Here is a 27579-nt window from a genome sequence, read left to right as displayed (position 1 = left end):
AAGTGCTCGGTGCATGGTTGCACAGCATGTGACTTTCCATAGATTGAGCGGCCACGAATCATCATAGGCTGCGAATAAGAACATGAGAATACGGCAAAATTGCCCGATGAGTGCCGTGCATTGCATAGCGTCACATGTTATAGGTGGGTGGGTATGTCGGGGCGCGTGTGAAGTGTGAAGTGCACGGGCGAGACCCTTGAATTCAACTTGAGCACGGACCATTCAAGCTTTCCCTGTGGACGACAGCTTGCACATCTTTTGAGTTGTCCACCACCGACGCACAACCACTTCCATCGCATCGACACCGCCCGCTCATCGTGCAGCCGCATGTAGCAATATCGAACCTCATCCTACCTCGGTCTACACGCAACTCGCACCCGTCTATACACCCTCGGTTTTCCTCCCGATCAAATGGCCTCCACCGCCAACGGCAGCGCTAGTGGTAGCACTGCTCAGGATGGCATGAGTGCTGCTGAGCGTCTGATGCACGCGCACAAAGTGACAGTTGAAGATGCAGCCGACGAGGATCTGCCATCCACCGCTTCCACCGCTGCGACTCCAGCCACTGGCGCCACGACTGCTTCGCACGATGGCACTGTCTCGAGCGGCAACGGCAGTAAGTCTGCAGGTAAGCAACCGGTGCGCGAGGCACCTGCTGCCAATGTCCCACGCGCACCCACTTTGGATACACAGTCTGAGGAGCTTTTCCCGTCCCTCGGTGCTCCCAAGGGGCCCAGCGCGGGAACAAGCATGTGGTCCAACAAACCTGCAGCTGTCGGCAAGGCAAACGGAACTTCGAACGGCACAGGCTACGGTCGGGCAGCCAATGTGCCTGTCCGCACTATGAATGCGACCCCAGGTATCGTCAATGCAGGCGCAGGTCGAGGGCCAGCACAGGTCAATTTGCCCGGTCGCAACAGCGAACAGGTATTGATCCCAACTCACCTGATGACGCCGCGCGCCCAGCTCAAAAAGCCTGTCGCCGACATTCTGCGGGATATCAACAAGCGTAGCAAGGCCACCGTCGAGATGAAATCCGGTCCGGGAGGAAACTACATCATCGAGGGTACTGGTCCCACCGATGCTGTGCGTCTGGCTTTGAAGGAGGTCGCCAGTCAGCTATGCTCAAAGGTAAATACACGATCCCTGGGTTGAAAATTAGAAAGCTAGCTAACAGAGGTCAGCAAACTGCCAAGGTCCCGGTGCCCATGAGCGTGCGTGGCAGAATCGTCGGAAAGCAAGGAGCTACGATTCAAGCCATCTCGAAGAAGACCGGAGCGCGGATCAATATCTCGAAGCAAGAGGCTGCCGAAATACTCGAGGAAGATGACATGGACGCCACAATCGACGTTACCATTGAGGGCGATCCATTTGCGGTTCAGATGGCGAAGGAGGATATCGAGAGAATTGTTAACGAACACACCTCGTCCGGTACCTCGCGCCTGAAGAACATCCCACCAGAGTACTATCCTTTCTTGGCAGCGCCGCACAACCAGCGCCTCCACGGCCTGAGAGAAGGTCGCGATCTGAAGATCAACATTCCCCAGTACCATACATGGAGCAATCAGTTCCCACCGACATTGCCTGATGGACGTCAGCCTGCAGCTTTCAAGGCTCAGTCGAATCTCCCGATCCAACTTGCCGGAGACAGACAGGCTATTGCCGAGGCCAAGGCTGAGATTGAACGCCAGGTGCAGGAATTGGAGCGACAGCTTACTCTCGAGCATGTGCCTGTGGAGAGGGGCAGACACCAGTTCATTGTGGGGGAGAAGGGCAAGGCATTGCATGATTTCCTGCAAGAGACTGGCTGCTCTGTCATACTTCCTCCTGACGGAGACGACAGCGAGGTACTTGCTGTTATTGGTCCAGCGGACAAAATCGACGAGGCGACCAACAAAGTCATGGAACTCGCATCTAGCATGGCCATGGCTAGCGCAGATATCGCACGCGCCCATTCGAGCGCACCTCGAGGAGCTCAGGTCCATGCGCGCGACATCACGAGATACTTGCAGCAGCGCCAAGCTCTCCAGGAATTGGAGCGGACACATGATGCACGCATTGTCCCTGACAGTGCAGGCGCCTGGCAAATCTACGCACGTGATGGCAAGAATGCAATCAAAGCCCGTGCCGATGTCATGAATCTGGTTGCCGGGCATCCACCCAGCCGATTCCAACCTGTACAGGTCGATCCTTTCTACCACCAACACATCCGCGAAAAGGAGGCTCCACGCATCCGCGAGCAACACGGCGTCCGCGTCGTGGTTCCGGAAGGACACAGCGATGAACCTCTTCTTTTGGTCTTTGAGGATCGTGCTCCTTCACCCGAATACAGTTTGCCTCGGGGCGCCCCACAGGCCGCGCAGATCAAGTCCTTCGAACAAGCATTGCAGCAGGCTCAGCGAGAGATCAACACTCTGTTACAAGGCAGACCTGAAATCGTGTCGAGGCAGGTCGATGCTCCTGCTAAGTTCCATGACAAGATCCGTCGACACGTCGACAGCCACCACCGAGGATTGGCGGAAGATCAACTTCCTGTCCAAGTTTCGTATGGTGGTCAGCGCCAGGCAGCGCCACGTCGTGAGCAGGAACCTCGCGTGGACCTCCGTGGACCGCAAGACTCCGTCGAGGCTCTGTTAGCAAGCCTCGTAGCTTTCATCGAGCAAGAACATAAAGACGAGTTGGAACGCGACTTCAAGCTGAGTTTCGATTTCCCACAACAGCATGCCAATCACCTGATTGGACGCAAAGGCGAGCACATCAACAGCCTCCGCGAGAAGTTTGACGTCGATATCCAGCTCAATGAGGGCAAATGTGAGATCAAGGGGCCTGAGGCCAAAGCCAAGTCATGCAAGGACCATATCCTCACTTTGGTGAAGAAGCTTGATGATGAGAAGACGCATCATCTGAACATCCCGCAAGAGTTCCACAAAGATCTCATCGGGGCTCAAGGAAGTCAAGTCAATCGCTTACAAGAACGATACGGTGTGCGCGTACAATTCCCGCGTAATAAACAAGGAGGTGAGGATGACACAGCTACTGTTGAGGGTGCCTCTCGCCGTGAAAGCCAGAAGCCATACGAGGTTATTGTCAAAGGCCCTAGCAAAGGTGCGGATGCCTGCCGGGATGAGTTGTTGAGCCTGCTAGAATACGTCAAGGACAACTCCCACAGCGCAGTGGTGTCAGTCGCACAGAGTCAATTGCCATCTTTGATCGGTGCCGGTGGTAAGGAAATGGATGCTCTGCGTGTCCAGACAGGGGCTCAGGTCGATGTACCCGGCGCAAAAGATGCAGCCGGAGCGGAAGGACGAGTCGAGATCAAGATCAGAGGCTCCAAGAAATCAGTGGAGGAAGCGAAGAAGCTGATTCAAGAAAAGGCGAAAGTCTTCGACAACACCGTCACTCGCACTCTCAATGTGGACCGGAAACATCACGGCCGCATCATCGGGCCCCAGGGCAGCAACCTTCGCGCTATGATTCTGCAGGCTGGTGGTCCGGAGGACACTCGTCTCCACAATCGCATGATCCGCGTACCCAAGAACGACAGCGAAGGCAATGAGGTCCGAGTCGAGGGTCAGAAGGCTATTGTGGACAAGATTTGTGCCGCTATCGAGGCTTTGGTGGCCGAACAGGAGTCCCAGACCACGGAGATTCTGGAGGTCAAGCCAGAGAAGCACCGCTTGCTCATTGGACGTGGCGGTGAAACTCGACGCCAATTGGAACAGCAGTTCAACGTCTCGATCAACGTGCCGCGACAGAGCGAGACTGGCCCGCAACGCTCTCAAGTCCGCGTCACTGGTCAGCCGAATGAGGTCGAAAAGGCCAAGGCACATATCCTCGAGATTACGAAAGACCAACAAGGCGAGACTGTCGCAGTTCCGCGCAAGCTCCACCACATTGTTGCCGACAACGGGCAGTTCTTCCGTCGCTTGAGGAATGATCACAAGGTCACGGTAGACCACGATGGCCAGCGTCCCCCGCCGAAACAGTCCACGCCTGTGCCTAGCCGTTCCAATGGCAGCGGCGCAATGCCTCTGATCACAGACGAACCCACCGACTCGAGCAGCAGCCATTCGTGGGAAGTGCACGAGTTGCATGGGAGTGGTGAGGAAGGCGAGATCCCGTGGATCTTGAGTGGACCTTCCACAGAGGCTGTACAAGCAGCACGAGCCAAGCTTGATGCTGCCATTGCAGAGGCCAGCAAGCTAGACACGATCGGGTTCTTGATCCTGCCCGACCCTCGTGCGTACCGACATGTCATCGGACCCGGTGGCAGTGAGATCAACCGCATCCGCTCCAAGACCAAGACCAAGATTCAGGTGCCTCGCGACCAGAGTAAAGGCGAAGCGATTGAGATTCAAGGCTCTCAGGAGGGCGTGGAACAAGCCAAAGACAGTATATTGGAAGTGGTTCAGAACCACGCATAAGCAGAACGGCGTGACATTGATAGAGCGGCATTTGGGGTACGGAAAGGGATAAATGCAAAAGTTTGGAGCGATTTCCTGTAATGCACATAGCAAATGACATAGAGTGACAATCGACTGTTGTAAGATGCGTCGCGTCTCTTCGAGCAACATGTGCTTGACGTGAAATTGTGCGCCATCCGTGTTCTGTGTTCTACTGATGTCGGCGACCGTACAACATCGGCATCGGCATCGGCAGGGGACAGGATTAAAGCCGGAACGGCTGCACTTCCTTCGCTGGCCTGTCGCACATCACCACCACCAGCATAGTCATTCCAAAATGTCGAAACGCAAACGGGAAGCGGACGAAGAGGAGGATGCAGACACCAAGGGGGCCGGGTCGCGAGACTTTCGGCGACAACGACAGATCATGGCGACTTTTTCGCAAAGTGCGCAGCCACTGGAGCAGGCACTGAAGCTTGCGCGCGGATTTGAACGTCAAAAGCTGGGCCGGCGGAAAAAGACTGCACGAGGAGATCAGGATATAGCGACGCGCATAGATGCTGAAGTCGCTGCGCTCAAAAAGCTCGACCTGGCGCGATGTGCGCAGAATGTGCTGGCGAAGGCACTTTTGAAGATCAAAGCGGTGCGCGAGGCTCCTCACCTGCCTGCTCCCATTCGCAACCCGACACCCGTTTCTACCGAGACAGCGACGCTTAACGTGTACGCGCGACTATGCAGCTCGAATCCGGTCAAGGCAGCGTTGCCCAGCGCTACCGGCGCCATGAAGCGTGAAATGGGCGTAGAGGAAGCGGAGCACCGAAAGACGGACCACAAGCCTTTGGACGATGAATCCGACCGCGAGGACGACGATGATGCTTCTGTCGGTAGCGAGGCAGATGGCTCGATCTCAGTAGATTCAGACGTGGATGTGGACGATTTGGAGCGGCAGTTGGAGCAAGAAGGGGTGACACGTACCTCGTCGACTGCACGAAAACGGCGGCGGGACAACGATGCCTTCAGCGACCCGGAATCAGATGCTGCTTCCGACGCCGAGTCAGAGATCGCATACCACGATAGCAGGACTGCGCCCAAGAAGCTCTTCCTGCCGAAGCTGACGATGGCTGGCTACGTATCTGGCAGCGGATCCGATGTGGAAGATGACGTAGAGGATGCGAAGCCCAAAAAGAATCGGCGTGGGCAACGAGCTCGCCAGGCGATTTGGGAGAAGAAATATGGCAAGAAGGCTAAGCATGTGCAAGAGCAAGCCGGGAAGCAAGACTGGGACCCAAAACGTGGCGCGGTGAGCAGCAGCAAATTCGCAAAAGATGCCAACAAGCTTCCACTGGGTAAGCGAAGATTGCCAGGCTCGACGACGAAGCTCACCGTGGCGAGCAAAAAGCCACAACGAGACGATACGGGCCCTCTGCACCCTAGTTGGGAAGCTGCAAAGCGCGCGAAGGAGAAGAAGAGCGTACCAGTAGCTTTCCAAGGGAAGAAGATAAGTTTCGATTAATCGAGGTCAAGTATGTTAATCTCATACCTGTTCACTCTCTCATCAACCTATGTGCAACTCATCGGCACGACTGCGAACTTCATAAATCATGAATTACTGATTGTATATGAACATGGGTATCATCAAAGCCAAATCATTGTGGGCGTTCACCCTTCAAACGTAGCACCCAGTCTCTCCACTCGCGAAGTCATGACTCTATCCCAGGCGATTCGAACAAATCTGCCCAAAGACTGCCAGAAATGCCGGCCAGCTTCGTGCTCTTTGATCCTTCCGAGCAACTCAGCGACTTCTTCCCTGACCTCGAGTTTTGGATGGAAAAGTCCCATGCCTATGTACAGCAGTCCCGAGTTCTGCCCGCTTCCCGAAGCAGTGGGCTTGCTCTCCCACACGCCGTTGACGACTATTGATAGTAACTGGTTGATCTCTTGTTCCGTGCGCGTTGCGGCACATATTGCGAGGTAAATGTTTGCGCTCTGCTCATTCCCAAGTCGTAACTTGGCCAGCTTATCGTGCAGGTGTTGCAAATCCAAGTGCTTAATTGGCCGGTGCACGTAAAGTGCTGCCAGATCTTGCACAAAGTTGTAGTAGCTGCGGGTATTGCGCCATCCTTCGATCCGTGTCGAGTTGGCTGCCAACTCGTTGGTCTTACTCAACGCAGTTGGCCATACATACCCATGCCCCGTGACCTCAGGTGGCATCTTGTCCGCTCTTCCATCGGTCGGACTGATTGGCGATTCCTCGGGAGGGAGTGATGTCTGCGGACTGTCCGGATTGTGAATGGATAGAGCGCTGGCGCCGTAGACGGTCTCTTCGAAGCTGGCAGCAAGCCTTGTGAATTTGACAATCCACTTCCTGAACTTGGCTCGTACTGCGTGCTCGCCATGTCTCTCGTTGATGGCGAGGAGCACACTCTGCATAAATGCCCCATCGCCGGTTGCATCGCTGCTCATGCTGTTATTGGGAGCGGCATTACCGCCCAGACCTGCCGATAAGCTCGCGCCAGCGGTCATGAACGAGGCAATACCACCTCCACTACCACTCGAGGCGACTGTGCCCGGTTGATGAGTGTTCTGGTGAAAGAAGGCCACCCCCTCCGTCAGCGGAGCTTGGTCAATGCGATTGGAGATCTTCATTCGACCTGTGCCGAGATCGCACATCAAATCCCACCATTCTGCATGGTGAGTGAACATTGGGTTCGTGACGCCAGCAATGAAGCCGGGTACCCTGAGTAGGTCTTCGATCTTGGTCAAATCGGTATACGGGAACGCATGCCGTGTGAAGCCACGGAGTATGCCTCCAGAAGCAAGAGCACATGCTGCCAGGACTGCCTCCGCAACGTCGGAACTGGGCAGTTTGTCGCCGAGGAAGATGACTCGCTTTTGTGTCAAGAGAGCATTAAGAAGCACTATAATGGGGTGCGTGGTGGGCCCCGAAGTGGTAAGATGAGGGTGAGTGGGGTTGAACGGCACAACTTGCGCGGCATGTGGCGTACTGAAGGTGGTGATCAACTTGACCAGACTGAAATCGCCCACGGTCTCCGGACTGACAGCCGTCGGGATTTTGACTGGCACTGGCACATTTGCGTAATTGACGATACTTTCGAACTCGTGCGTGTCTCGTGGAAGGCCATAGCGGGTCCGAGACGGAAATTGGTTTGTACTCGACGGGTCGATCGGAGAAAGCATCGCGTCCTGGTCTTTGCTGGACGCCATTCGCTGAGCGATGATAGCTTCGAACTTTTCCAGAAACATGTCCTTGGCGTCAGAAGCCTGCAAAATGTATTTCTCCAGGAAGTTCAATTTCGGCAGTAACGATAGGTCCATGCTGTTCAGCGCTTCGTACAGAGTCGCTAGTGTCTCGGGATATGGATGGGCAAAATACTGCTCCAGCGCCAGCAGAAGCAAAGGCTTGTAGATATGCATGAAAGAATGCCGCGTGCATACGGCCATGGCCTTGACTATAGCGCCTCGAGGCACCGAAGGATCAAGTTTCGTGTTGACGAGATTGAGAACATACACCAGGGGTGGCCCGTCAAGATTGATGTCTTCGGAATCGTCGTCTTGAGCTTCATCATCATCGTGCTCGTCGGCCTCAATGTCTTCGAGATCATCATGATCGTCGTCATCGGCGCCCAGCTCATCTCCTTCGTCGCAATCTGGGCCGTCACCGCCTCCCTCAGTGCCGGCATCGACGTGCCCGCCTGCTTCTCGTTCGCGTTGGCGTCGGCGGCGTCTTCGATGTCGTCGTCTCATCTCCCTCTCCTCCTCCTCTTGACCGGCATCTTTGTGGAGAAAGAAGGTGGTCCAATCCTGAGATCGCTTGTCGACCTGGTCCGGCAACATCAGCTCGGCCAGCATATGCTCATCGCCGCCCACGGGAGCAGGATACTGCTGCTCCATGATGCTGCCCCGGTCGATGTCGAACGAGGCGACCAATATGTATTCGACATGCTTCTCAGTGCTATCATACGGGTACTGAGACTTCACATGCTTCACGGCGCGCGGCGCTCCTTTGGGACGCGACGAGTGCGAAGGCTGGGCGGAATGTCGAGACACTGCGGCGGAGGAGGTCGAGTTGCTGGATCGGCTATGTCTCTGCACTGCAAGGCCATTGTTGGTGGTCGTCGCGCTGCTCGCGGCAGGGAAGGAGTGCAGCGAGGCATGCCGCTGACTGCGCGAAGAAGATGTGCTTTCAGTGGCGGAGCGGAGCGGAAGTACCGTCGCCATGGTGGTGCGGAGTGGACCCCCTCGATTTGGTGCTCTTCAATGTCATCGTCCAGGGTGTGGGGTGTGATGCTGGTGGAGAGGCGAGGCCCCTGTCGCGTGCATCCCTGCTCGAGCTAGCGGAAGCTTATCTGTAGATCTGTTGACACGCCCGTGTTTACACCTACCTCACCTTTACGACTGAGCTCATTACATCGCATACCACAGCAAACATGGTGAGTACAAGGTGCAAAATGGTTTCTAACTCTCACTGATATCGGCAGCCGTCGACCGCTCCCAATCAACTCTCTGCGCAGCTCTCGCCCTTCGAGGGCAGACAGTCGCCATTCCGACGACAAAACAGCCAGTCGCCAGCACCACCTAATCGTGCGGGCACGCCAGGTGGCTCACCCACGAAGCCAGCTGCACACCTCTCGCCCATCAAAACTGGATCACTATCTCCCGAGAAGACTAATCCGTTCACACGCCGTCCAAGCCAGATCAATCACGCCACAGACCGGCCATCAAGTCCTTTCGCGCGACCCTCGAGCAGCCTCAGCATTGCATCACCGCTACCCCGAAAGCTCAGCAATAGTAGTCTGCAAAGTGCATCTTTCGACCCGCCACGCTCACCGCGGCCGGGACAGACTTCCAGCCCAGAGCCCGAGCAGAGCCCGCCGAGGCAGGCGAGCGGTGTCACAGCGCAGTTGCGGTCATCGCTTCACAGGGAAGCCTCCCCGTCACGGTACGATACTACCCACCAAGTGTCAAGCGATTCGCCTTTGCCGCAATCTCCCGCGCAAGTGTTCAGTCGAGACAACCTGCGGCCCGCGATGCAGCGCAACATCACATCTTCCACCATGACTACCATCAAGCCTCCAGTATTTTCTACTCAAAAGAAACTTGGGACGCCGAAACTGAATGCTCTCGGTGGTGGCGGTGGTGGTGCATACAACCACTTGCCACATTCGCTTCTGCACAGCATGCGCGAGTCTTTTGAAGTACTCGATAGCAACAATACTGGTGCCATCAACTCTGCCGCCGTTGCGGACATGCTGGCTCAATTGGGACTGGATAACAATGCATCAGCACTCAAAGACTTCTTTCCACCGCACGGGCCCGCTCAGCTCAATCTGGCGCGATATCTTGACGTTCTGTCAGGGCCTTTGAGTGAGCTCTCGGAACCAGACGAGCTTCGCGCTGCCTTTGAGGCTTTCGACATCGATGACAGTGGCCAAATCGACGTGAATGTGCTTCGCGACGCACTATTACATACCGCTCCACAGCCTGGCGAAGACCAGAGTCGGCTCAGCGAGCGAGAAGTCAGCAGCATTCTCGGTGAGTTCACGGGACGGAGAGCCTTTGGCACCAAGGGGATCAACGCCGCCCAAGCGAAGGGAGAAGTTTTCCGCTACCGCGACTTCATGGCTAGTGTCAGTGGCGGGGGAGGAGGTACGATGAGTGAAGCTGAAGCAGCCATGGCATCGTAGCGTTGCCCAGTACGTCCTTCCAAGATATGCCGCACATGCTGGGCAAGTGTTGGTGATCAGGAGTGCACGAACATGGCTACTTGGCTATATCAACGAAACACAAGCAGAGCGAGACTTCGTTAAGGCGCGATGAGAATGACCGAAGAACGAGTTTATAACGGCACGTGTATGAATGTGGCGGGTTTTTTGCGAATTGTACGAAACTAGATTTGACCGGCCGGTGAGTCCATGGGCGTAGCATCTTAGCGGATATTGTACACTTAGCATGCGGCTTTTGCTGCACTGCTATGGCTAGACTTGCATCCTCATGCTTATTCCACAGCCTCGATTCGGGCGCAGATATGTCTTTACACCATAGATCATCGATCCGCCCATGGAGCAGGCCGGAAAGAAGTTTGGTCCGAGTCTGCACGCAGTGCACTCACCAGTGCGGGTAGAGCTTGCTCCAATGGTAAACTGCATCTGACGCCTTCACGGCCGTCGCCATCGCTCGTCAGATGCCGGAAAAATGCCTCCTCTCCACGAATGCCACCCATGTTGATCGCCGCAATTCTCTTCCCTTGCTCGCGCGCCCTCTTCACTAGTCGCCAAGCCGAATATGTCGCCAGTGAAGACCCTAAGATCAACATACTGTCTGCTCCATCTACAGCAGCTTCAACCGCTAATTTGCTCGGGCTAGGGATTGATTCACCGAACATGATCACGGCAGGTTTGAGGATACCAGCATTCGATCCCGTCGCCCACGCCCCGTCTGAGTCGGTCCGGATGACCTTGCTGCCATCGTGGGCGTCTTTGTGGCATTTGGGGCATGGTGGATATCGAAAAGTGCTGTACTCTACGCCAGGTACGTCGACATCGCCATCAGGATTCGTCTTCAGCCCACGTCTTCGACGCTCAGCAGGGTCTTCCGTGGCAAGAGCGCCGGTAGCGAGCATCTCCTTCAGAAAGTCCGCCCATTGAGGGTTCATGCGACTGAGATCATCCTGAAAGGCAGCGCGAGAATATTCGCTCCTGCAAGTCAGACAGACCGTGCTTCTCAGGTACCCATGCAGCTCCAATGTTTCCAGATTTGGATGTGCCTGAGGGTGAAAGCTGTCCACATTTTGGGTGATGACTTGGGAGATGAACCCAAGATCTCCCAATTCTTTCACCGCATAATGTGCCGGATTCGGCTTGCTACGATTAAGAGTGGTCCATCCCAGGAAAGATCGTGCCCAATATCGCTTCCGCGCTTCGTGGCTTGCTGAGAATTCATGAAAATAGATCGGGCGATAGCTGTTGTGCAGGAGGCGTAAGCATCGTCCCGTCACCAAATTTAAGGACCTGTATGACCCGCGCACAGCATGGACCGGGGGCCAACTCACGTTTTGTTCAAGGTGTACGTCCCTTGGCTCCCTCGATAGTCGGAGAGTCCGCTGGATACTGAGATTCCCGCACCGGACAAGACGACCGTCTTCCCGCGCTCGTGGTCGCGTGATAAGAAGTTCTTCAGCGCGTCGACTGCGCCACCGATTGTGGTTGCTCTGGCGGGCACGATTGTAGGACTGGGCAGCGGCTGCGTGTAGGGAATGCGCATCAATGGCATGCCGACTCACGCCTCATGGTCCAGCGTCGGGGCGTCGCATGGCCGTGAGATTGAATTGCACAAGCGTAGAGCGCGTGTACAGCAGGGCGAAAGAGTAAAGGGAGGACGTTTCGCCAATGTCGTCACGATTCCCGCGCCGCCTCGCACTTAATATAGCAGTGGCCGCCAGCCATTGGCATGCAAGCGAGTAAGAGGGTTTTCGATGTCCAGGTTGCTGGAAACACAACCAGGCTTCCTTCGCTGCTGTGGCAGGACACTGATCTTGCGCCGGCGCGTGCAAGCGGAAGTCCCTGGACACGGCGCAGCTGGGAATCACAGCATCAGCCGAGCGTGGTTCGCCATCCATCGAGTTTCATCCCAAGCGAGCGGCACCGGGCCGCTCGACAATCTCCAGCCTGACCAAAAGCTTGACGGCCAGTCCAACCGCAAGCCTCCCACTCCCACGTTGTCCTTCATCATGCCGGCGAAGCGAGATGCGGCAGAGCCCTGGTTTGCTGTGCTCGAGAGTCACGCAGGGCTGTGATATGCCAGGGTTCCTGTGCTATCAACCTCTCCCGGCAGGCCCTCCGAAATAGCGCTATTGACCGTTGATACGCGCTTCGCCCGTCGAGCAGCAGGTTTTCGCCCCCACCACCTGCTGGAGCACTGCCGCGCCCGCGGTGTTACCGACGACGATGCCTCTGCAAGTCCCATCGGCAGCGGGACGGGCATGCCGGCGACGCCTACAAGATGCGCTGGCGTGATGTGGTGTTGGTTGGCTACAGATTTGTTGCGTACGTGCGCTGAGGTTGTAACCTATAATAAAACTCCTGTCAGCCTTCCTAGCGGAAGCTTATGGGCCTTATATGTGAGTGTTCCTGGCAAGCACGATCGTCTCCAGTCCACCAGCCGCCTCGAAGTGGTAGGATGATGCTCGCACCATCTGCTGTAGTGCCCCTGGGCCGCCGGAACGAGATGCCTGGTGAGTGCCATGCGTGAACGAACTTCACTTCAACGCTCCCAGAGACGAGACGAGGATTGCTACTGACGCAACGGGCAGCTGTCGCCGACATCATGCATCGCAGCCAGCAAGCATTGCCTCCGCTGCCGACCTCCGCCACTGCCTTCCAGCGCCAGAAGCCGTTGCCTCGAGAGCCAGCGCTCGTCGCTTCCACAAGCCAGCCACGCCCATCCACCAAGCACCGTCCAGAGACGCTCGACTTGAGCGTCACATCGTCCAATGGCCACTCCACGCTGCCCACGCCTCGCTTGAAGCGTTTGCTGCGTGATGCGCGCTCGCCCAACGACGCCTCTGCAATCGTTCAAATCCCTGCTGCCGACCGTCGAGAGCAATTGCCACCGACGCCCACGACACCGCTCGCCAGTCTCGTCATGGGGAACGCGCACTCGGCCGCTGCGGACAGCGTAACAGACGACAACAAATCGCTACGAAGCGTTATCCATGTGCGGCGCCAGTCCCGGCCGATGGCCCGGAAAAGTTCGTCCAACCTGTTCAAGCGTATCGACAGTCGCAGTCCACTGCCTCGCGATGTCACCGCAAGCGTCATGTCCATCTTGCACCGAGACAGCAACAAGATTGACGCAGGCTCAGTCGGCATGGACCCATTCGATGACCGAAATGATGAGCACGGCCCTGAATACCCGGGACGCTCGCCCACTATGACCGCATTGCATTCGACATCGACCGTGACTATGACTGAGAGCCGAGCGAAGCCATGTCTGAGTCCTTCAACAACTGTTCGAGATTTCGACATATCAGAGAAGGCCCGCAAAGATTCGAAGACAGAATTCTTTCCCGGCCTGGAACCAGCCGAAGACACATGTGAAGAGGCAATAGAGAGTCTCTCTCCATCCATTCCGGCCCCTTCACCCTTACCTGAAGATAGCCCGCACAAGTACGGCTTGAGAGACAGCGCAGACACACCGCCCGTGCCACATCAGAGTGTCGATGCTCAGGCCCACAGAGCCAAGCGCAAGAGCAGTGGCCTGGAGATCTTCAAGGTAAGTCAATTTTTCCCTCATGTGGTACCGCGTCTGTATCTGACCATCAACCAGGAAGCGCAGACTTTGCAGCACGCCCAGTCCTTTCTCAACGGGCTGAGTACCGCTCGGCGACGGGCAGAGTCAGCAGCTGGCGCGGAGCTGACACATTCGGCCAACGATTCTGTCTGTGATATCACGAACAATCAACCTGGAGCTGTATCAACGTTGCCATCATCGCACCCAGTGAAAGCTTATGAAGACGGCGAGGGGCGCCGCAAGGGGCATAACTTCAAGTCATCCGGTTTTGCATACAGTCGACCTCTCACTCTCGGACAAATCAAATGTTACCGCGCTCACGCCACGCTACTGCAAAGTAGAAACAAGCAGGCGCCAGTCGAGTGCGCGGTATGCCACTCTGACGATGATAGCGAGCATTTCAGTTGCAGCTGGTGCGCGCTGCGCATGTGCAGGCGCTGTCGGAAGGATTTCGCCGTGCGTGGTCTTTCTGCGTTGAAGGAAAGAATTAAGATGGCCGAGATGGGGGATCGGATGGAGACCGTGCAGCATAATTCGAGCGAAAGTGTCCCAGAGAGAGCCGCTTCGAACTAGACGAGAGGTAAAGAGTGGAGAGCATGAAGCAGCGTGGTGCGCAACTAACACGATGTACGATGATGGTCGAATGTTTGCACACGACAAGATGATACCTGTACGTTGACGATTGGCATGATGAGCATCATATACCCACTGCACCGGTGCAAGCGCATTAGATATTTCAGAGTATTGACGGCTTTCGTCGCCTCGAACGACAAATCATCTGCATTATTGTGAAAAGTGCTTGATGGCACGTTCAGCTCGGGCGTTCATTTGTTTGGACATGGTCTTGCGTCCTGTCTTGTCGCGCTCGAGCACAGGGAAGCGAGATGCTGCTGTTTCGGCAGGATCGGAGATATACAAATCCGTGCTGCTGAAAGGGGCAATAAAAGCATAACATAGTGCTGGTACCGTGGTGCGCCAGCGATCATTCCCGCGCACTGCTTGCGCAACGCGCGCCATCAACGGCCCATTGAACTCAATCCACAACTCGAAAGGCTTAGCACCAGCAGCATGGCGCCGCCGACCAGCAGGCTGCCTGCGCCAGGACGACCAGCGCTCGAGCGCGACCGGCCCACGTCCATGTTCGAGGTGTCCACGGAAAACATGAGGAGGCTACAGCAGATCGGAGCGGGCAGACAGAGTCCCGCAGAGGGTGCGCCGTCACAGGGCGAGGACACAATGCAACCGGCGCCATCATCGAAGCAGTCCAAGCGGCGGAGCCTTCTGCCGCAGTCTTTTACGCGCAAGTTCTCCAGCGACGGCAGGGAGGCGGCGGCGGCGGCGCCCATCAAGGAGGATGCGCCTGGGAGCGACGAGGGACGGCGGTCAGAGGATAGAGCGGCCATGCCTCCACCGCCCAAGCCGCGGCCGACGTCGATGATGCGCCCACCCAACAGCATACCGCGCAAGGACGTGCCGGGCCATACGCGATTGCCCTCGAAGGATAAGGACGCCTTGAACGCCCCAGCCAGGAACAGCTCCATCGCCAAACCGGCATCTTCGTCAGCCAGCACCGCCGTGCAGTCAGGTTTGCGGCGCGGAAACTCCACCAAGCTGCCGCAATCACCCGTATCGCGAACGTCGAACCAGCACGCCGCTACGAATGGACGGAGCGGCAGCGCCGACCTGGGTGTGGTGCAGAAGCGATCATCTCCTCCAGCCACTGCATCGAAGAGGGCGTCGGTATCACTCTCCAAGCCGCCCGCTCTCAACACGGCCCTCGCCCCCAGCACGCAGACTCAACCTTCACCCACCTCGCCCACTCGATCAAGCACTAAGTCGCGCATGCCCGCAACCTCCAGACCCGCCTTCAACACATATCAGCAACATTATAGTCCCGCAAAGTCGACGCTGCCAAAACCAGGCATCCCAGGTGTCAGGGCTACGCACAAGGCGACCAACAGTACTGAAGATGTCGAAAGCTTGCCGTTTGATGTGGCTCTCGAGCAAATCGAACTGTTGCAGTTGTCTCTGATGCACCAAACCTCATTTACTACCCTCAGAGCTTATGAAGCGAGTGCCAAACAGAAGTTGGGCAAAATGCACGCAAAACTGCAGAAGGAATATCAGTCCATTCAAAAGCAAGAGCAACAAAATCGACGAGCAACAAATCTTGATGCCCTGGAAACGTGGTGTCCAGATCCGGCGCTCCTCGCCGAACATCTCCAGACAGTAAGCCGCGCTGTCTCGGACCTCCGAGCCCACACGGAGAGCGGGAGCAGATATTCGGAGCTTGTGCGTATCTTTGAAGAATGGGTCGTACAAGCCGAGTCCGTTCTCATGGGTACCACGAACCTGGCAGCTTTCATTGAAGCTCTCCCCGAATCTTGGCGATCTCAGCACACTTCGCTCGCGCTGAATCTGAGGTCGATACAGCGGGACCTCAGCACACTACCTCCCTTGCCACCACCCGCGAGCCCTCCTGCTGATGCCACAAGCTTGCACACGCTGATTGAAAATTGTGCCTCGCTCGCCGACAGCATGGTTCGAGAGCTCGAAATGATGGCAAAGCTACAGAAAGAACTCCTACAGCAAGGCAAATCTCGTATCGACTCTCATATCGGTACATTGGTTTCTGCCACAAATTCTGGCTCCGGGAAAGAGAACTGGAAACCCGTGTGGCAGAGCGTGGGCTCCTAGAAGCCGATTTGCGAGTATTGGCACTGTTTTGCCAGCATCTACGATTATGTACAGCCATTCGTGGAGCTACTGTTTCGCTCCCACGTGCGGCGTGTCGTCACGGCGTTTCATCAGCGTTGAGATCCCAGAGATCCATCAGACTTTGAACTCGATACTCGGCCGCCCAGCCCATGTCGTGCTCTATACCTCTCAACAGGCCGACGACAGTGCTTCTCCAGGCCTTGCAATGACCACTGATTGGTCCAGAATCCTCGTTCCGACCAAGCACAAGCCCGGCGGTCCACAAAGGTTGCACGCTATGTATGCGAGTCCCTTCATCAGCTCTTCCGTTGGCAATCGCTACAATCTCCTTTGCGTGATTGCGAGACTGCGCAATTATTGCTGCGTATCTTGTATAGTGACTTTTCAGGCTCGAGCCAGGTGCGAGGGCGCCGAGGCATACAGGTGCAGCGGGATTCGCTGTGGACACATGGGGCTTGTTGTGCAACAGCTGAATCCGAGCAAAATGGTACCATTGCCTGAACGCCATTAGTGACCAAGTGCCCCAACGCGGGCAAGGAAACTCACATTGTACTGGCGCACATGGCACGGGGGAACCACTTTTCGGTCTCCCACTCATCGTCACAGGCGTGGACCGCCGTCGGCTGAAATCCATCCGGCAGACCATTGGACCAAACCGCCAGTTGCATGTCCAGGTCGTGCCACTGGAAGGGACCGGCAGTTAGCACGTATTGCGCGCAGGATTAGTTGCTCAAGTGCTGTCGATGGCACTTACGCTATTCAAAAGTTCCCGCTGCCGTACACCAAGCTCGAGAGGCGAGATGCTCTCGGACATCTCATCGCCCGCGGCAACGAAATTAACGAGCTTCATCAGCAGCCATATCAGTGCATTAGAGATCATCTGTGACTCTGTCAGAAGTGATGCTTGCGACAGTGGAAGGCTTGGTGTGGCGAACATCGTCACCCATAGCAAGATCTCCATTATAGTCCTGATGTCGAGGATGGGATGGTACCACGAACCCATCTAAGGTCAAATCTGCATTCGTCATTCCAGGTAAGCGTGTGTCTGCGGAACATCTTTGCCATTGCCATGAGTTGACAAGCATAGATTTCACCATGTCTTCAGACAGCATGGGGAATAAGAACATGTCTCCTCGCCACCTCACTTACTGAGACCTGCGCTTCGCCACATTGATAGATCCGTAGTGTCCAATCGCGTACACTTATTGTTAATGAAGGCGGATAACATGTCCTGTCTCGCGAAATTCCTAGGAAAGCGTTGGCACAGCGAAGGACACGGAACGGCTAGACAACTCACCAGAATACAGCACGTCTACCCAAGCTCAACCCTCTGCCGTTGGGCCTCGCTCGTGGTGGTGAATGTCCCGTCATTCCAGAGACCTGTCGTGATAATTGTTCGGATATCGATTGGGGGGAGGGAGGAAGAGTCACCGGCATGGCCTGTTCTCTAGCCACGTCAAATAATGTTTTGGCTCCATCAAGATGCCTGCTCCACTCTGGCCCGGAGGCATCCAAGAACTCATATACACATAATATCGCAGTAGCAGCTACTAATTCGTCCGAGTCCGTGGTGGGCAACGGCGTGCCTTGTATGGCTGATAATGTGGCGGGAGTGGAATGTTCTGGTAGTGATGATGTCCCCGGCCGTGTGCACCCTGCTAGGCTCTGTCGAAGCAACGAGACAGCGATGTCATAGCATTCCCTCCCTTTGCGCATCCACCTGGTGAGTCAAACATTGGTCAGAAAAGGTTACAAATGTGGATGTGTTCCGGCAAACAGGACAACTCACATTTCTGCATCCATGGGCGGGCCGGGCCAACTCTCCATTTTGCTCTGCTTAGACACCGCGCCGCCCATGACTGGCCTTCGTCCATTGACGCGAGCCAAAGACTTGGCGGAGAGGCTCGCGCAGCTATACAACAGCAGCGGACAGTCCACAGCCAATACAGGTACTTTGGCTGCAAAGAACAGATCGAGATCGTAGAGGTCCATCCAGCATAAAGAATGCTCCTTGGCTTGGCGCAGTAAGTAGGCTAGCTCTGGATCCTCGATCGGAGCTCTTGCTCTATGTCCTGGAGTTCCTTGGAAGGAATGTAAGCTGCTCCGCCCGCCTACCGATGCGAATGATGAGGTACGTACATGGGTCGGAGATCGGAGCTGCGTGGTGGGAGAGTGAGAGTTCAGCTGCGGGTCAATGTTGCTCTGGCCTTCTGCTGTTACCGGGGATACGTTCTGTGAGGCCGGGTTCAGGATGAAGTCCAGTCCCAGACCGCTCGTGGCGAGTTGCTGCTGCTGCTGCTGTTGTTGTGGTTGCGAGGTGTGTGACGACGTCCGTTCGTGGCCGCCCATGGCTGGAGGATGGGGCGCATAGGTGTACTGGTCGGTGGCGACCGCACTCAGCGCCTCCAGACCATGAGTAGCGTAGGCCGGATAGGCATCGAAAGCGCTGCTGCTGGAAAGATCACGCGTGTCCTGCAGTGAAGATGTGGGATCGTCGGCATCGTCGTCCTCGTAGGGGTTGTTCGTGTGAACAAAGGTCAGCTCGGGCGGCACCTGCACCCAAGTCGTGCTCTTGGCGAAGGTCTCCTTGTAGCCGTAGAAGCTCTTGAGTCCATCCTGCTCGCTGCCGTTCATCGATGGGTTCTGCTGGTGGCGGAAAGTGATGCCCTGTGATTTGATGCACTCGCGGTGCGCCTTGGCACAGTTGGCGCATGATGGGCCCGGCGTCTCATCGCACTTCAATTTGCGCGAGCGACAGGTGAGACTGGCACGGCGTGGTCAGCGACAGGACAGGACAGGGCGCATTGGGCGAGTGCGGTCAATGCCGCGTGTATACAGTTGGACAGGCAAGTCTGGCGAGCATCCGGGCAGCTTGCTCGAGACGCAGCATCACTCACCATCCCGTGCGAGAGCGCGGCGCCATGTTGGCGCGACAGCTCGCGCGATTTCCCCAGTCTTCCGCGACCGCTGCGCAGCGTCAGGCGAGGGCGTGTCGTTTTGCCGATGTGCATCAAGTGTTTGCGTTCGGTAAACTTGAACAAGAGGGTTGGACGCTCCATCCTAAGGCTGCCCCGCTCGTTGGCGCCCGTGGCAGGTGCCGCGCCGTGCATTCATTGTGATTCTATGCTTTGACTGTTCTACTTCTACTGTACTGTATACAACTATCTCCAAGCAACAGCGTTTTACATGACGGCATTGTTGCGGTCTGCTGCTCTACCACTCGATGCGTTCGCCGAATCGGTCGTAAAACATTCCGCTGTCCTGCTTGGTCCATTGCTGAATCATCGGAAGCATGCTTTCCACACTCTCGCGCGGGCTAATTGCATCGTCCTCTCTCCACTTCACGAGCTTGGTCTCGACGCGGCCAGGGTGACACATTACGAAGGTAACGTCCGGCTCATCAGCCGCCAGCGATCTCACGATCATGTTCTGCGCTGCTTTGGAAGCTCGCTGTATGCGGTGAGAACCATGTCAGCATGTGCCTGTGAAACACACACAGAGCACTACACACTCACATAAGCATATGCGGAACCGGCAGCTCTGTTTGGATGCTGATTGTTGCCAATACTACCCTGGCGAACGAGGATCAACACAGCTCGATGCCCTCGCGCAATAGGCACTCACCAATCTCGAGCTCATGACAACAACCTTGCCATTCGTGAGGCGAACATTTGGGACAATTGCTCGCAGGAGGAGGAACGTCCCGACCGTGTTGATGTGGAGTGTCTTCGTGAGAGTCTCGACGTCCATCACGTCCATTGTTTCGCATGCAGCGACATTGCCTGGTGTGCTCAATTCGATCCCGGCCACCAGCCCACGCACGCCTGCGCTGTGAATGACGAGGTCCAGCGGCCGCTCCTTGAGCTGATGGGCGAGGGCTTGTACGGACTCCTCGTCCCCAACATCCACACTGATTGCTTCGACATTATGCGCGTGTGCAATCTTTTGTCTGTCCACTGCTATGATTCTGTTGCCAGAATCCGCCTGGTACGCTTGAACAAAGGCTGCGCCAATGCCACTGGCGGCCCCGGTCACCAGAATGGTCGGCATGTCGATATTTGGTGAGGATGTTGTAAGCCAAAGCGGTTTAGCGCAGATGATGCCCGGCTCTCCATAATCCCACGACCATAGCACCTCACTTTCATTGTAACACGCCACACACATATACTGCTCCCCCTTCGACGAGCAGCATGAGCGCCTCGGTTGCAGGCAACAATGCGCCTGCTAGCCCATAGTGCCGAAGCGAACACGCCTGCCAGCCGACGACCGCTGCCACATGCGCGCCTTCGAGACCCGACGCATGTACACACTGTGTGGGTAATATGAATTCTGGTACTGTGGTGTGTCGTCCATTCTTCACCTTCTATTGCTACATTCACTGCGGCCCGGCTGAGTCACTGTCGCTCCCACCAAACCAGCACTTTCTCTGCCGTTGGCGCATCCTTGTCTCTCCTGCGCTCACGTCGCCTCCTCGCAGACTCCGCCCCCGGTGGCTACGATGCGCACACGGCCTCGCCCCGTCTCGCAGCAAGGCGCGAGCCCTCAAATACGACCGGCCCGTAAAATATTCAACTGCATCGTGGACGACAAGGCGCTAGTGGCTGGAACGAAGCGTGCCACGAGACATGGCATACCACAATTTGTGCGAAATAACCAGATTCGCTTGTTCATCCCTTTGCACGGTAAGTCTTGTAGAGGCTTGCACGGTGGCATGCAGAGGCTGATGCACTCAAGCTCTGGATGAGTTGAATCGCCAAAAGAACGGGACAACGAAACATGCGGAGGATGTCAGAGAAACACTCCAGTGGTTGGACAGTGCTACGGACAAGTTTCCCAACGCCGTGGCTGTACAAGGACCAGAAGAAACTTATGAGAAATGGTCACTGGTTGAGCGTTTCGCGGTGCCCCGTACCCTGTTCTCTGAGGACAATCACGATCATGAGCTCGATGCGGTCGAGTCTAGCGAGCTCTCATACGACACCGCGAAGACCAGCATTGCCGAAGACAAGGTAAAGACACCTGTCAGCTCAGGTGCCACGGATGCCACTCGATCTCTCTCGCCTGCGTCTCTCCGCAGCCCACGTTCAAGTGCCAGCGCCGTCTCACCTCTGGCCGATCCGGCAGAGTTGCCAGCAGTACCGCAGACCAAGAGCGTGGCGTCTCTCAATGCGGCGGCGAGCAAGGTACACTCATCCAGCGCCAGTGTCCCTGCCGATCTACAGCCTCTTTTCAACTACATCCTTTGGCGCATCCATCAGGAGCTCGATCCGGTGGCCGCACTAGAGTCTTTCATTTTCTTGTGCAATGATGGCCGCAAAGCAGGCTTTGCGAAGGGCTTCGATATTAAGACTAAGAGACTCGAACAACTGCGCGAGGCGATAGGTCGGGAAGACCGTGATTTCAAAAACCGACAAGCTTTACTCAGTCGCGAAAATCAGAGTGTTGATATCGCGCAGCATATCTCTCCGGAGGTCGCTCACGTAAAGAAGGAAGACCGCCCGATCACGCCAAAGGATGCAGTGGATGCAGTGGATGAGGCAGACGATGAGGTTATCTTCAAGCCGCCACGAGCACCGGCTGCAATGCTGCAGAAGTCGCAGCCGAATATCATGGATCCCAACGTGTTCGAACGTGGCCCCCAATCCCATCAGACGGCGACAAAGCCAGAGCAGCCTAAGACGCCCCAATCGCCCCGCTTCAATAACGTGCCCGCCCAAAGAGGCTCGCCACGTGGCGGCCACGCGCTCCCATTTGCCCCTCGCGGCAATATGCGTGGTGGTCGAGGCAACATGCGCGGCAGCAAATTCAGTCCTCGCGGTCGTGGCAACTTCTCTGGCCGTGGAGGCTCTGATGATGTGAATGACCAAAACGGTACTGCTGTAGTGGCCCCGGCGCCCAACGGACAGATCGACCCTGCCAGTTTCTCGCGTCCCGAAGCTCCACGCCAGCAGCGCAAGCTATGGGTTCCAACGTGAGATCGCAATACCACTGCATGTGCAGCAGCTACCAGACAAATTGACTCTATGAGCAACAACACCAATCAAGAAGTGGAACAAATTTCGGCGCAGAGCACATTGTGCCTAGGGCTGATTCGCGATAATTCGAATGCTGGGACTGGTCAAAATAGACCATGAGAAAATTCAACAGATTGCAATCAATCGGGGTATTGAGCTATGGCGTCGTGGTCAAGGCGCGAATTTGCGGCGGAGAATCAGGCAAGTGCATTATCTGACACGAGAGGGTGGACGATAAGGGCTGGGAGGAAGCAACGCGGATTGCTATGGGGATTGTATGCCGTGCCACGCTGTGTTGTACTCATCAGTCTAGCGACTTGTTGTACACGACGTTTGAAGGCAGGCGACGGTGACGGCGAATGCATCAGACATGCCGGGCATACACAGAGCATTCGTGAAGCACGTGGCAGCGCGCTTGTGATAGGCTCGGAGCCGATTTCCGATGCTGGAAACGTCATCAGAACTTGGTTTCCACATCCACCAGCACCCGTGATAAGTAGTTGCAGCCTGCAAGTGCCGCCAGCGCCAGCGCCATGGCCTACCGTATCTGCTCCATTCCACAACCTGACCGCGTGATCCTTGTCCAAGGCGGCATTGCTGTCGTCGCACCTGCTCGCCGACACCTCCGCATCCTCCACAATGAAGGAGCTCCACGACGCGCTTACTACCCTCTCACCTGTGGAATGGAGTGATGTGCCCACCGACGACCTCGAGCACTACGTCAAGTCCTGCTTCGCCTCGGCTGAGTGTATCGTCAACTCTGTCCCGCCCAACTCCGAAGGAACGCCATTCCACGCCGCTACGCCGTCGTTGAGCGAGCCCAATGCCGCCAAGTCGCATAACGACATCGTTCCTGCCAAATGCCTCCCTCATCCGACACACGAAGACTACGAAAAGCTGCACAAGAGTTGGGGCAAGCCGTATAAGTTCAAGCAGAATCCACACAATGTGAACATTTTCAAGATGGCGGGCAATGACCGCCATGGCGCATGTGAGTAGCGGACCATTCCCCGCGAGCTCGAGGGCATAAGCGGCCCCAATATCAAAGGCTGTGGCTTAAAATGGTTCATTGTCTAATCGAGACTCTAGGGTTTGCGCGTAGCAGCGTACGTAAAGCAACCACCTCGCGGCACCACCCCCTCCCGTAGTCCTGAGAAAGAGTGCTGTTGGCAAAAAGCTAAACCCAGACACGTGCCCGTCACTGCCACGCCTTCAGGACAACACGCTTACCTACCTTCGATTGCATATAGGTTCACGAGGGTCTGTCCTTCGAACGAATGAAACGGGCGATGATGCGTGAACTAGTGCATTCTTCAAAGGTTTCTGGTGGTCCCGGAGCAGGTGCAGTGCGAGGGATAGCGGCAGACAGACGTCTCGAGAGGTTTGATCTCCCTGGACTCTCAGCAAAGCTTGAAGTGTACGAATTGAGCGCGGCATTCCCGGGCCCTGTAACGCCGAGAGACTTTGTCGCCATGATCATGAGCAGCGACAATGCATTGACGAACAAAAGCGCGGTCGCGGTTAATGGGGAGAACTACGTGCCCCAGCATTTCATGGTTCTGTCAAAACCCGTTGTCCATCCCGATGCCCCAGTGCGAGCTGGCTTGGTTCGTGGGCAATACGAGTCTATCGAGCTGATTCGCGAAATACCTCTCTCAACCACCAAATCTACCTCTACAACGAGGTTACTGAAAACGCAAGGCAGCGGTGGGAGTACGGAAGACCGAGAAAAGCATGGAGCAGACGGTTTCGAGAAATCAGACCTGAACCCAATCGAATGGATTATGGTGACACGCTCAGATCCAGGCGGAGGAATTCCCCGATTCCTAGTCGAGCGCGGCACGCCAGAGTCCATGCTTGGTGACCTGCCTAAATTCTTCGATTGGGCATGCTCCGTTGACGATATCCCACATCCAGACGACGACGTGAACGAAGAAGATCCGGTTCCTACGCCTGGTGCAGAAACCATCCCTGAGCGCGTACCGTCGCAGTCAGTTTCCAACCTACACGCGACTATGTCTCCGGTATCGACTGCCAGTGGCCCAGCGCCGTCCGGAGAAGCGCAAGGTAGCTATCTTTCGGGCATTACTAATGCACTGGGTGCTGGTATCGAGGCATATGCGCCCTCAGCAGTGTCAAATGTGGTACTGCCTCATTTGAACCCGGAGGAGAGCTTGTCTGACGACGAATCCGACACGTCTTCCGTCGACTCGTTCATGTCTGCAGAAGAGCTTCGCCGCGCGGCGTCAGTGCCAGAAATAGGAGACCCTGCGCAATCGACTGACAATTTCAGTATAATGAGTGGCGACCACTCGGAGGATGCAAAATCCACAAAGGGCATGACGCATCATGAGAAAGAGGTCCACAAACTCGTCAAGAAACGCGAAAAGCTGGAGCAGCAGCTGGCAAAGAAGCGTCTTGCGGAGGAGCAGAAACTTCGTGAGGCGCAGGAGAAGGAGCAGAGCGAGAGCGGAAAGGCTAGGGAGAAGATGGAACGAGAGTTGAAGAAGACCGAGGAGAAACATCGCAAGGAACTTGAACGGCTCGAGCAGAAGAAGGTGAAGGAAGAGCGGAAAGCGGAAGAAAAGCGCACCAAGAAGGACGAACAGTACAAGATGTCACTTGTTACACGGGAGCGTGACGAATTCAGAAGTCAAGCAGATTTGCTCAGGAGGGAAAATGCGCTTCTCAGGGACCAAGTGGCTGAACTGCAAACGCAGAATACAGCCATGGCGCAGCGGCTAGGGGCACTTGGTGGACCTGAGGCACTGCGAGGCCTCGATCAGCTGTCCGAAGGCAACCAGAAAGCGACCAGTGTCAAGAGCACACGCAGCAATTAATCCGCGCCTCCAACGCGGGAGGAGGACGAGTTGGGCCACATAGAATAGGCTAAATCGAGCTTAAATGTGGGGCGTGAGCTCACGGCTTGTCACGAGCCGTCGAAGTCCGACTTTAAGCAGACCCAACCCTTGCACTGATGTGCGACTTCACCACTCGTGTCCTGTTGGACAGCATCATTGCAGACTGACCGTGGACGTCCAGACCAACAACGACCATGAGCGGCAACGGCCCACTGTACATGGTATCTGCCTCGATGCGAGCTGCTGCAGCACACGGCTGAGCTGACAGCGCCTAGGGCTTTGACTTGTCCACACAACAATTGAAAGGCAAATCGTTCCTGAACAAAATCGCTCGACCATGCGTGGCTGACGCATCGCAGGCATTGTTGTTGATTCCAATCTCAAGCTGATTTACGAAGCCAAAGTCGATTTCGATGCCGACCTGAAGAAATATGGCATTCAAAAGGGCGTACTCACCAATCCTGCGGAAGGCGAAGTGTTCGCCCCGCCGGCGATGTGGTTAGAAGCCATCGACCTCGTCCTCGATCGTCTGAGGAATGCGGGACTCGATTTTGGTCATGTGAAGGGCTTGTCCGGAGCTGGCATGCAGCATGGCACGGTCTTTTGGTCCCATGACGCCGAAAGCCTTCTGGCCAATCTGAATCCCCAAGACTATTTGACGAATCAACTTCAGCCTGGAGAGGGAGACAAGTCGGCCTTCGCCCATGAGATGAGCCCCAATTGGCAGGATGCAAGCACGCAGGAGCAATGTGATGCTTTCGATGCAGCATTGGGAGATGCGGAGACGCTAGCTTTGGTGACTGGAAGTAAGGCACATCACCGATTCAGTGGACCTCAAATTATGCGTTATAGGACCAAGTGGTCTTCACATTATGAGAAGACTGCTCGGATCTCTCTGGTATCGTCGTTCCTTGCCTCCGTCTTTCTTGGTCGTTTCGCTCCGATCGACATCAGCGATGTGACTGGCATGAATCTCTGGAACATAAAGGACGGAAAGTGGGACGATGCACTGCTAGAGCTTGCGGCAGGTGGCAAATCCGGCATCGATGATCTCAGGAATAAATTGGGCGTCGTCTCGGAAGATGGCGGTCAATGGCTAGGCACCATCAGCTCCTACTTTGTTACCAAGTTCGGTTTTGCGAAGGACTGTCAAATTATCCCTGCAACTGGTGACAACCCTTCGACAATTCTTGCGCTCCCCTTACGAGCCTCCGACGCCATGGTATCTCTGGGCACGAGCACAACATTTCTGATGAGCACACCTGAGTACAAGCCGGATCCTGCCTACCACTTCATGAACCATCCCACGACTCCCGGGCTGTACATGTTCATGCTCTGCTACAAGAATGGCGGCCTTGCTCGAGAACAAATCCGCGACCAGCTCTCGACGTCTTCGGATTGGGAGAGTTTCAACTCAACAGCTTTATCCACGCCTGCTCTTTCTCAGCAATCGCCATCGGAACCACTTCGATTAGGTCTCTACTTTCCTCGCCCTGAGATTGTTCCCAATCTTCCCTCAGGCCAATGGCGCTTCAAATATAACCCTGAAACGCAAGATCTCGAGAAAGAACCCTCCGACTTCCTTCCAGACGATGCACGCAACATCATCGAATCCCAATTCCTCTCCCTCCGGCTCCGTTCTCAAGCACTCGTACATGCCGAGAAAGATACCGCTACAGGGAAAACTCTACCACCACAACCCCGCCGCGTATACCTCGTCGGAGGCGGTTCCGCAAACCCAGCCATCGCAAAAATCGCAGGCGAGGTGCTGGGCTCCGTGGAAGGCGTGTACAAACTTGACATTGGCGGAAACGCTTGTGCTCTCGGAGCAGCATACAAAGCCGTGTGGGCCTGTGAGAAAGCAGAAGGCCAGACTTTCGAGGATTTGATTGGTAGCAGATGGGACGAGAGTAGTTTTGTCAAGAAAGTTGCCGATGGTTATACGGAAGGAGTGTTTGAACAATTCGGCGTGGCTGTGAAGGGTTTTGAACAAATGGAGAAGGCTGTGCTGCAGGCAAATGGTAGAAAATGATAGGTTTGCTCGCTGCAAAATTACACGAGTTGGACTTGGTCTGCTAGCACAATGCGTTTGGGTGAGGTGTACGACCTAGGACGAGACAGAGGTCCGCTGAGCGGTGTAACAGCGCACCGTGCCTCACATATACTGCCACGGGCATGATTCATGTCTAGCTGCCATCTCTACCGAATGCCATATCTCAGAGATATGGCAGGAATGATCCAGATCGGGGTCATAAGCATCGCTGCTCGTACCAG

At 55.7% G+C, this 27579-nt stretch overlaps 13 protein-coding genes across 15 annotated transcripts; 9 read left to right on the top strand and 4 right to left on the bottom strand.

The window, feature by feature from the left end:
* Nucleotides 1-411: 411 nt before the first annotated feature.
* CKM354_000293700 (uncharacterized protein) lies at nucleotides 412-4424 on the top strand (the record flags this gene model as incomplete). Its single annotated transcript, XM_044798110.1, has 2 exons — nucleotides 412-1131; nucleotides 1185-4424. 2 exons carry the CDS (start codon nucleotides 412-414, stop codon nucleotides 4422-4424), a joined length of 3960 nt encoding a protein of 1319 aa, XP_044654045.1.
* Nucleotides 4425-4740: 316 nt separating this feature from the next.
* Nucleotides 4741-5916, top strand: CKM354_000293600 (uncharacterized protein; the record flags this gene model as incomplete). Its single annotated transcript, XM_044798109.1, has 1 exon — nucleotides 4741-5916. The coding sequence occupies one exon, from the start codon at nucleotides 4741-4743 to the stop codon at nucleotides 5914-5916; it is 1176 nt and encodes a 391-aa protein (XP_044654044.1).
* Nucleotides 5917-6062: 146 nt separating this feature from the next.
* Nucleotides 6063-8642, bottom strand: CKM354_000293500 (uncharacterized protein; the record flags this gene model as incomplete). 2 transcript variants are annotated; one of them, XM_044798107.1, is made up of 1 exon in its annotated part: nucleotides 6063-8642. In XM_044798107.1, one exon carries the CDS (start codon nucleotides 8640-8642, stop codon nucleotides 6063-6065), a length of 2580 nt encoding a protein of 859 aa, XP_044654042.1. The 2 variants fall into 2 exon arrangements, with proteins under 2 accessions (XP_044654042.1, XP_044654043.1); XM_044798108.1 differs by having other exon boundaries at nucleotides 6063-7106.
* A 209-nt stretch (nucleotides 8643-8851) lies between these two features.
* CKM354_000293400 (uncharacterized protein) lies at nucleotides 8852-10108 on the top strand (the record flags this gene model as incomplete). The annotated part of the gene is made up of 2 exons (XM_044798106.1): nucleotides 8852-8854; nucleotides 8903-10108. 2 exons carry the CDS (start codon nucleotides 8852-8854, stop codon nucleotides 10106-10108), a joined length of 1209 nt encoding a protein of 402 aa, XP_044654041.1.
* A 359-nt stretch (nucleotides 10109-10467) lies between these two features.
* Nucleotides 10468-11693, bottom strand: CKM354_000293300 (uncharacterized protein; the record flags this gene model as incomplete). Its single annotated transcript, XM_044798105.1, has 2 exons — nucleotides 10468-11383; nucleotides 11473-11693. The coding sequence occupies 2 exons, from the start codon at nucleotides 11691-11693 to the stop codon at nucleotides 10468-10470; spliced, it is 1137 nt and encodes a 378-aa protein (XP_044654040.1).
* A 906-nt stretch (nucleotides 11694-12599) lies between these two features.
* On the top strand, nucleotides 12600-14285 carry CKM354_000293200 (uncharacterized protein; the record flags this gene model as incomplete). The annotated part of the gene is made up of 4 exons (XM_044798104.1): nucleotides 12600-12654; nucleotides 12733-13694; nucleotides 13749-14074; nucleotides 14147-14285. The coding sequence occupies 4 exons, from the start codon at nucleotides 12600-12602 to the stop codon at nucleotides 14283-14285; spliced, it is 1482 nt and encodes a 493-aa protein (XP_044654039.1).
* Nucleotides 14286-14780: 495 nt separating this feature from the next.
* CKM354_000293100 (uncharacterized protein) lies at nucleotides 14781-16409 on the top strand (the record flags this gene model as incomplete). Its single annotated transcript, XM_044798103.1, has 1 exon — nucleotides 14781-16409. One exon carries the CDS (start codon nucleotides 14781-14783, stop codon nucleotides 16407-16409), a length of 1629 nt encoding a protein of 542 aa, XP_044654038.1.
* A 97-nt stretch (nucleotides 16410-16506) lies between these two features.
* On the bottom strand, nucleotides 16507-19353 carry CKM354_000293000 (uncharacterized protein; the record flags this gene model as incomplete). Of its 2 annotated transcripts, none has more annotated exons than XM_044798102.1 (9): nucleotides 16507-16927; nucleotides 16977-17113; nucleotides 17185-17310; nucleotides 17366-17445; nucleotides 17580-17677; nucleotides 17728-17810; nucleotides 17862-18150; nucleotides 18220-19194; nucleotides 19328-19353. In XM_044798102.1, the coding sequence occupies 9 exons, from the start codon at nucleotides 19351-19353 to the stop codon at nucleotides 16507-16509; spliced, it is 2235 nt and encodes a 744-aa protein (XP_044654037.1). The 2 variants fall into 2 exon arrangements, with proteins under 2 accessions (XP_044654037.1, XP_044654036.1); XM_044798101.1 differs by having other exon boundaries at nucleotides 17185-17318; nucleotides 17374-17445.
* Nucleotides 19354-19643: 290 nt separating this feature from the next.
* On the bottom strand, nucleotides 19644-20480 carry CKM354_000292900 (uncharacterized protein; the record flags this gene model as incomplete). The annotated part of the gene is made up of 3 exons (XM_044798100.1): nucleotides 19644-19880; nucleotides 19946-20002; nucleotides 20055-20480. The coding sequence occupies 3 exons, from the start codon at nucleotides 20478-20480 to the stop codon at nucleotides 19644-19646; spliced, it is 720 nt and encodes a 239-aa protein (XP_044654035.1).
* A 272-nt stretch (nucleotides 20481-20752) lies between these two features.
* CKM354_000292800 (uncharacterized protein) lies at nucleotides 20753-22405 on the top strand (the record flags this gene model as incomplete). Its single annotated transcript, XM_044798099.1, has 3 exons — nucleotides 20753-20770; nucleotides 20908-21112; nucleotides 21165-22405. 3 exons carry the CDS (start codon nucleotides 20753-20755, stop codon nucleotides 22403-22405), a joined length of 1464 nt encoding a protein of 487 aa, XP_044654034.1.
* Nucleotides 22406-23083: 678 nt separating this feature from the next.
* CKM354_000292700 (uncharacterized protein) lies at nucleotides 23084-23370 on the top strand (the record flags this gene model as incomplete). The annotated part of the gene is made up of 2 exons (XM_044798098.1): nucleotides 23084-23253; nucleotides 23331-23370. 2 exons carry the CDS (start codon nucleotides 23084-23086, stop codon nucleotides 23368-23370), a joined length of 210 nt encoding a protein of 69 aa, XP_044654033.1.
* A 47-nt stretch (nucleotides 23371-23417) lies between these two features.
* CKM354_000292600 (uncharacterized protein) lies at nucleotides 23418-25284 on the top strand (the record flags this gene model as incomplete). Its single annotated transcript, XM_044798097.1, has 2 exons — nucleotides 23418-23435; nucleotides 23695-25284. 2 exons carry the CDS (start codon nucleotides 23418-23420, stop codon nucleotides 25282-25284), a joined length of 1608 nt encoding a protein of 535 aa, XP_044654032.1.
* Nucleotides 25285-25499: 215 nt separating this feature from the next.
* CKM354_000292500 (xylulokinase) lies at nucleotides 25500-27337 on the top strand (the record flags this gene model as incomplete). The annotated part of the gene is made up of 3 exons (XM_044798096.1): nucleotides 25500-25526; nucleotides 25581-25611; nucleotides 25665-27337. 3 exons carry the CDS (start codon nucleotides 25500-25502, stop codon nucleotides 27335-27337), a joined length of 1731 nt encoding a protein of 576 aa, XP_044654031.1.
* Between the last annotated feature and the right edge of the window lie 242 nt (nucleotides 27338-27579).

Source organism: Cercospora kikuchii, assembly GCF_019650295.1.
Source record: "Cercospora kikuchii DNA, contig_00002, whole genome shotgun sequence".
Lineage (NCBI taxonomy): Eukaryota > Fungi > Ascomycota > Dothideomycetes > Mycosphaerellales > Mycosphaerellaceae > Cercospora > Cercospora kikuchii.
This window is presented reverse-complemented; position numbering and strand designations above follow the sequence as displayed.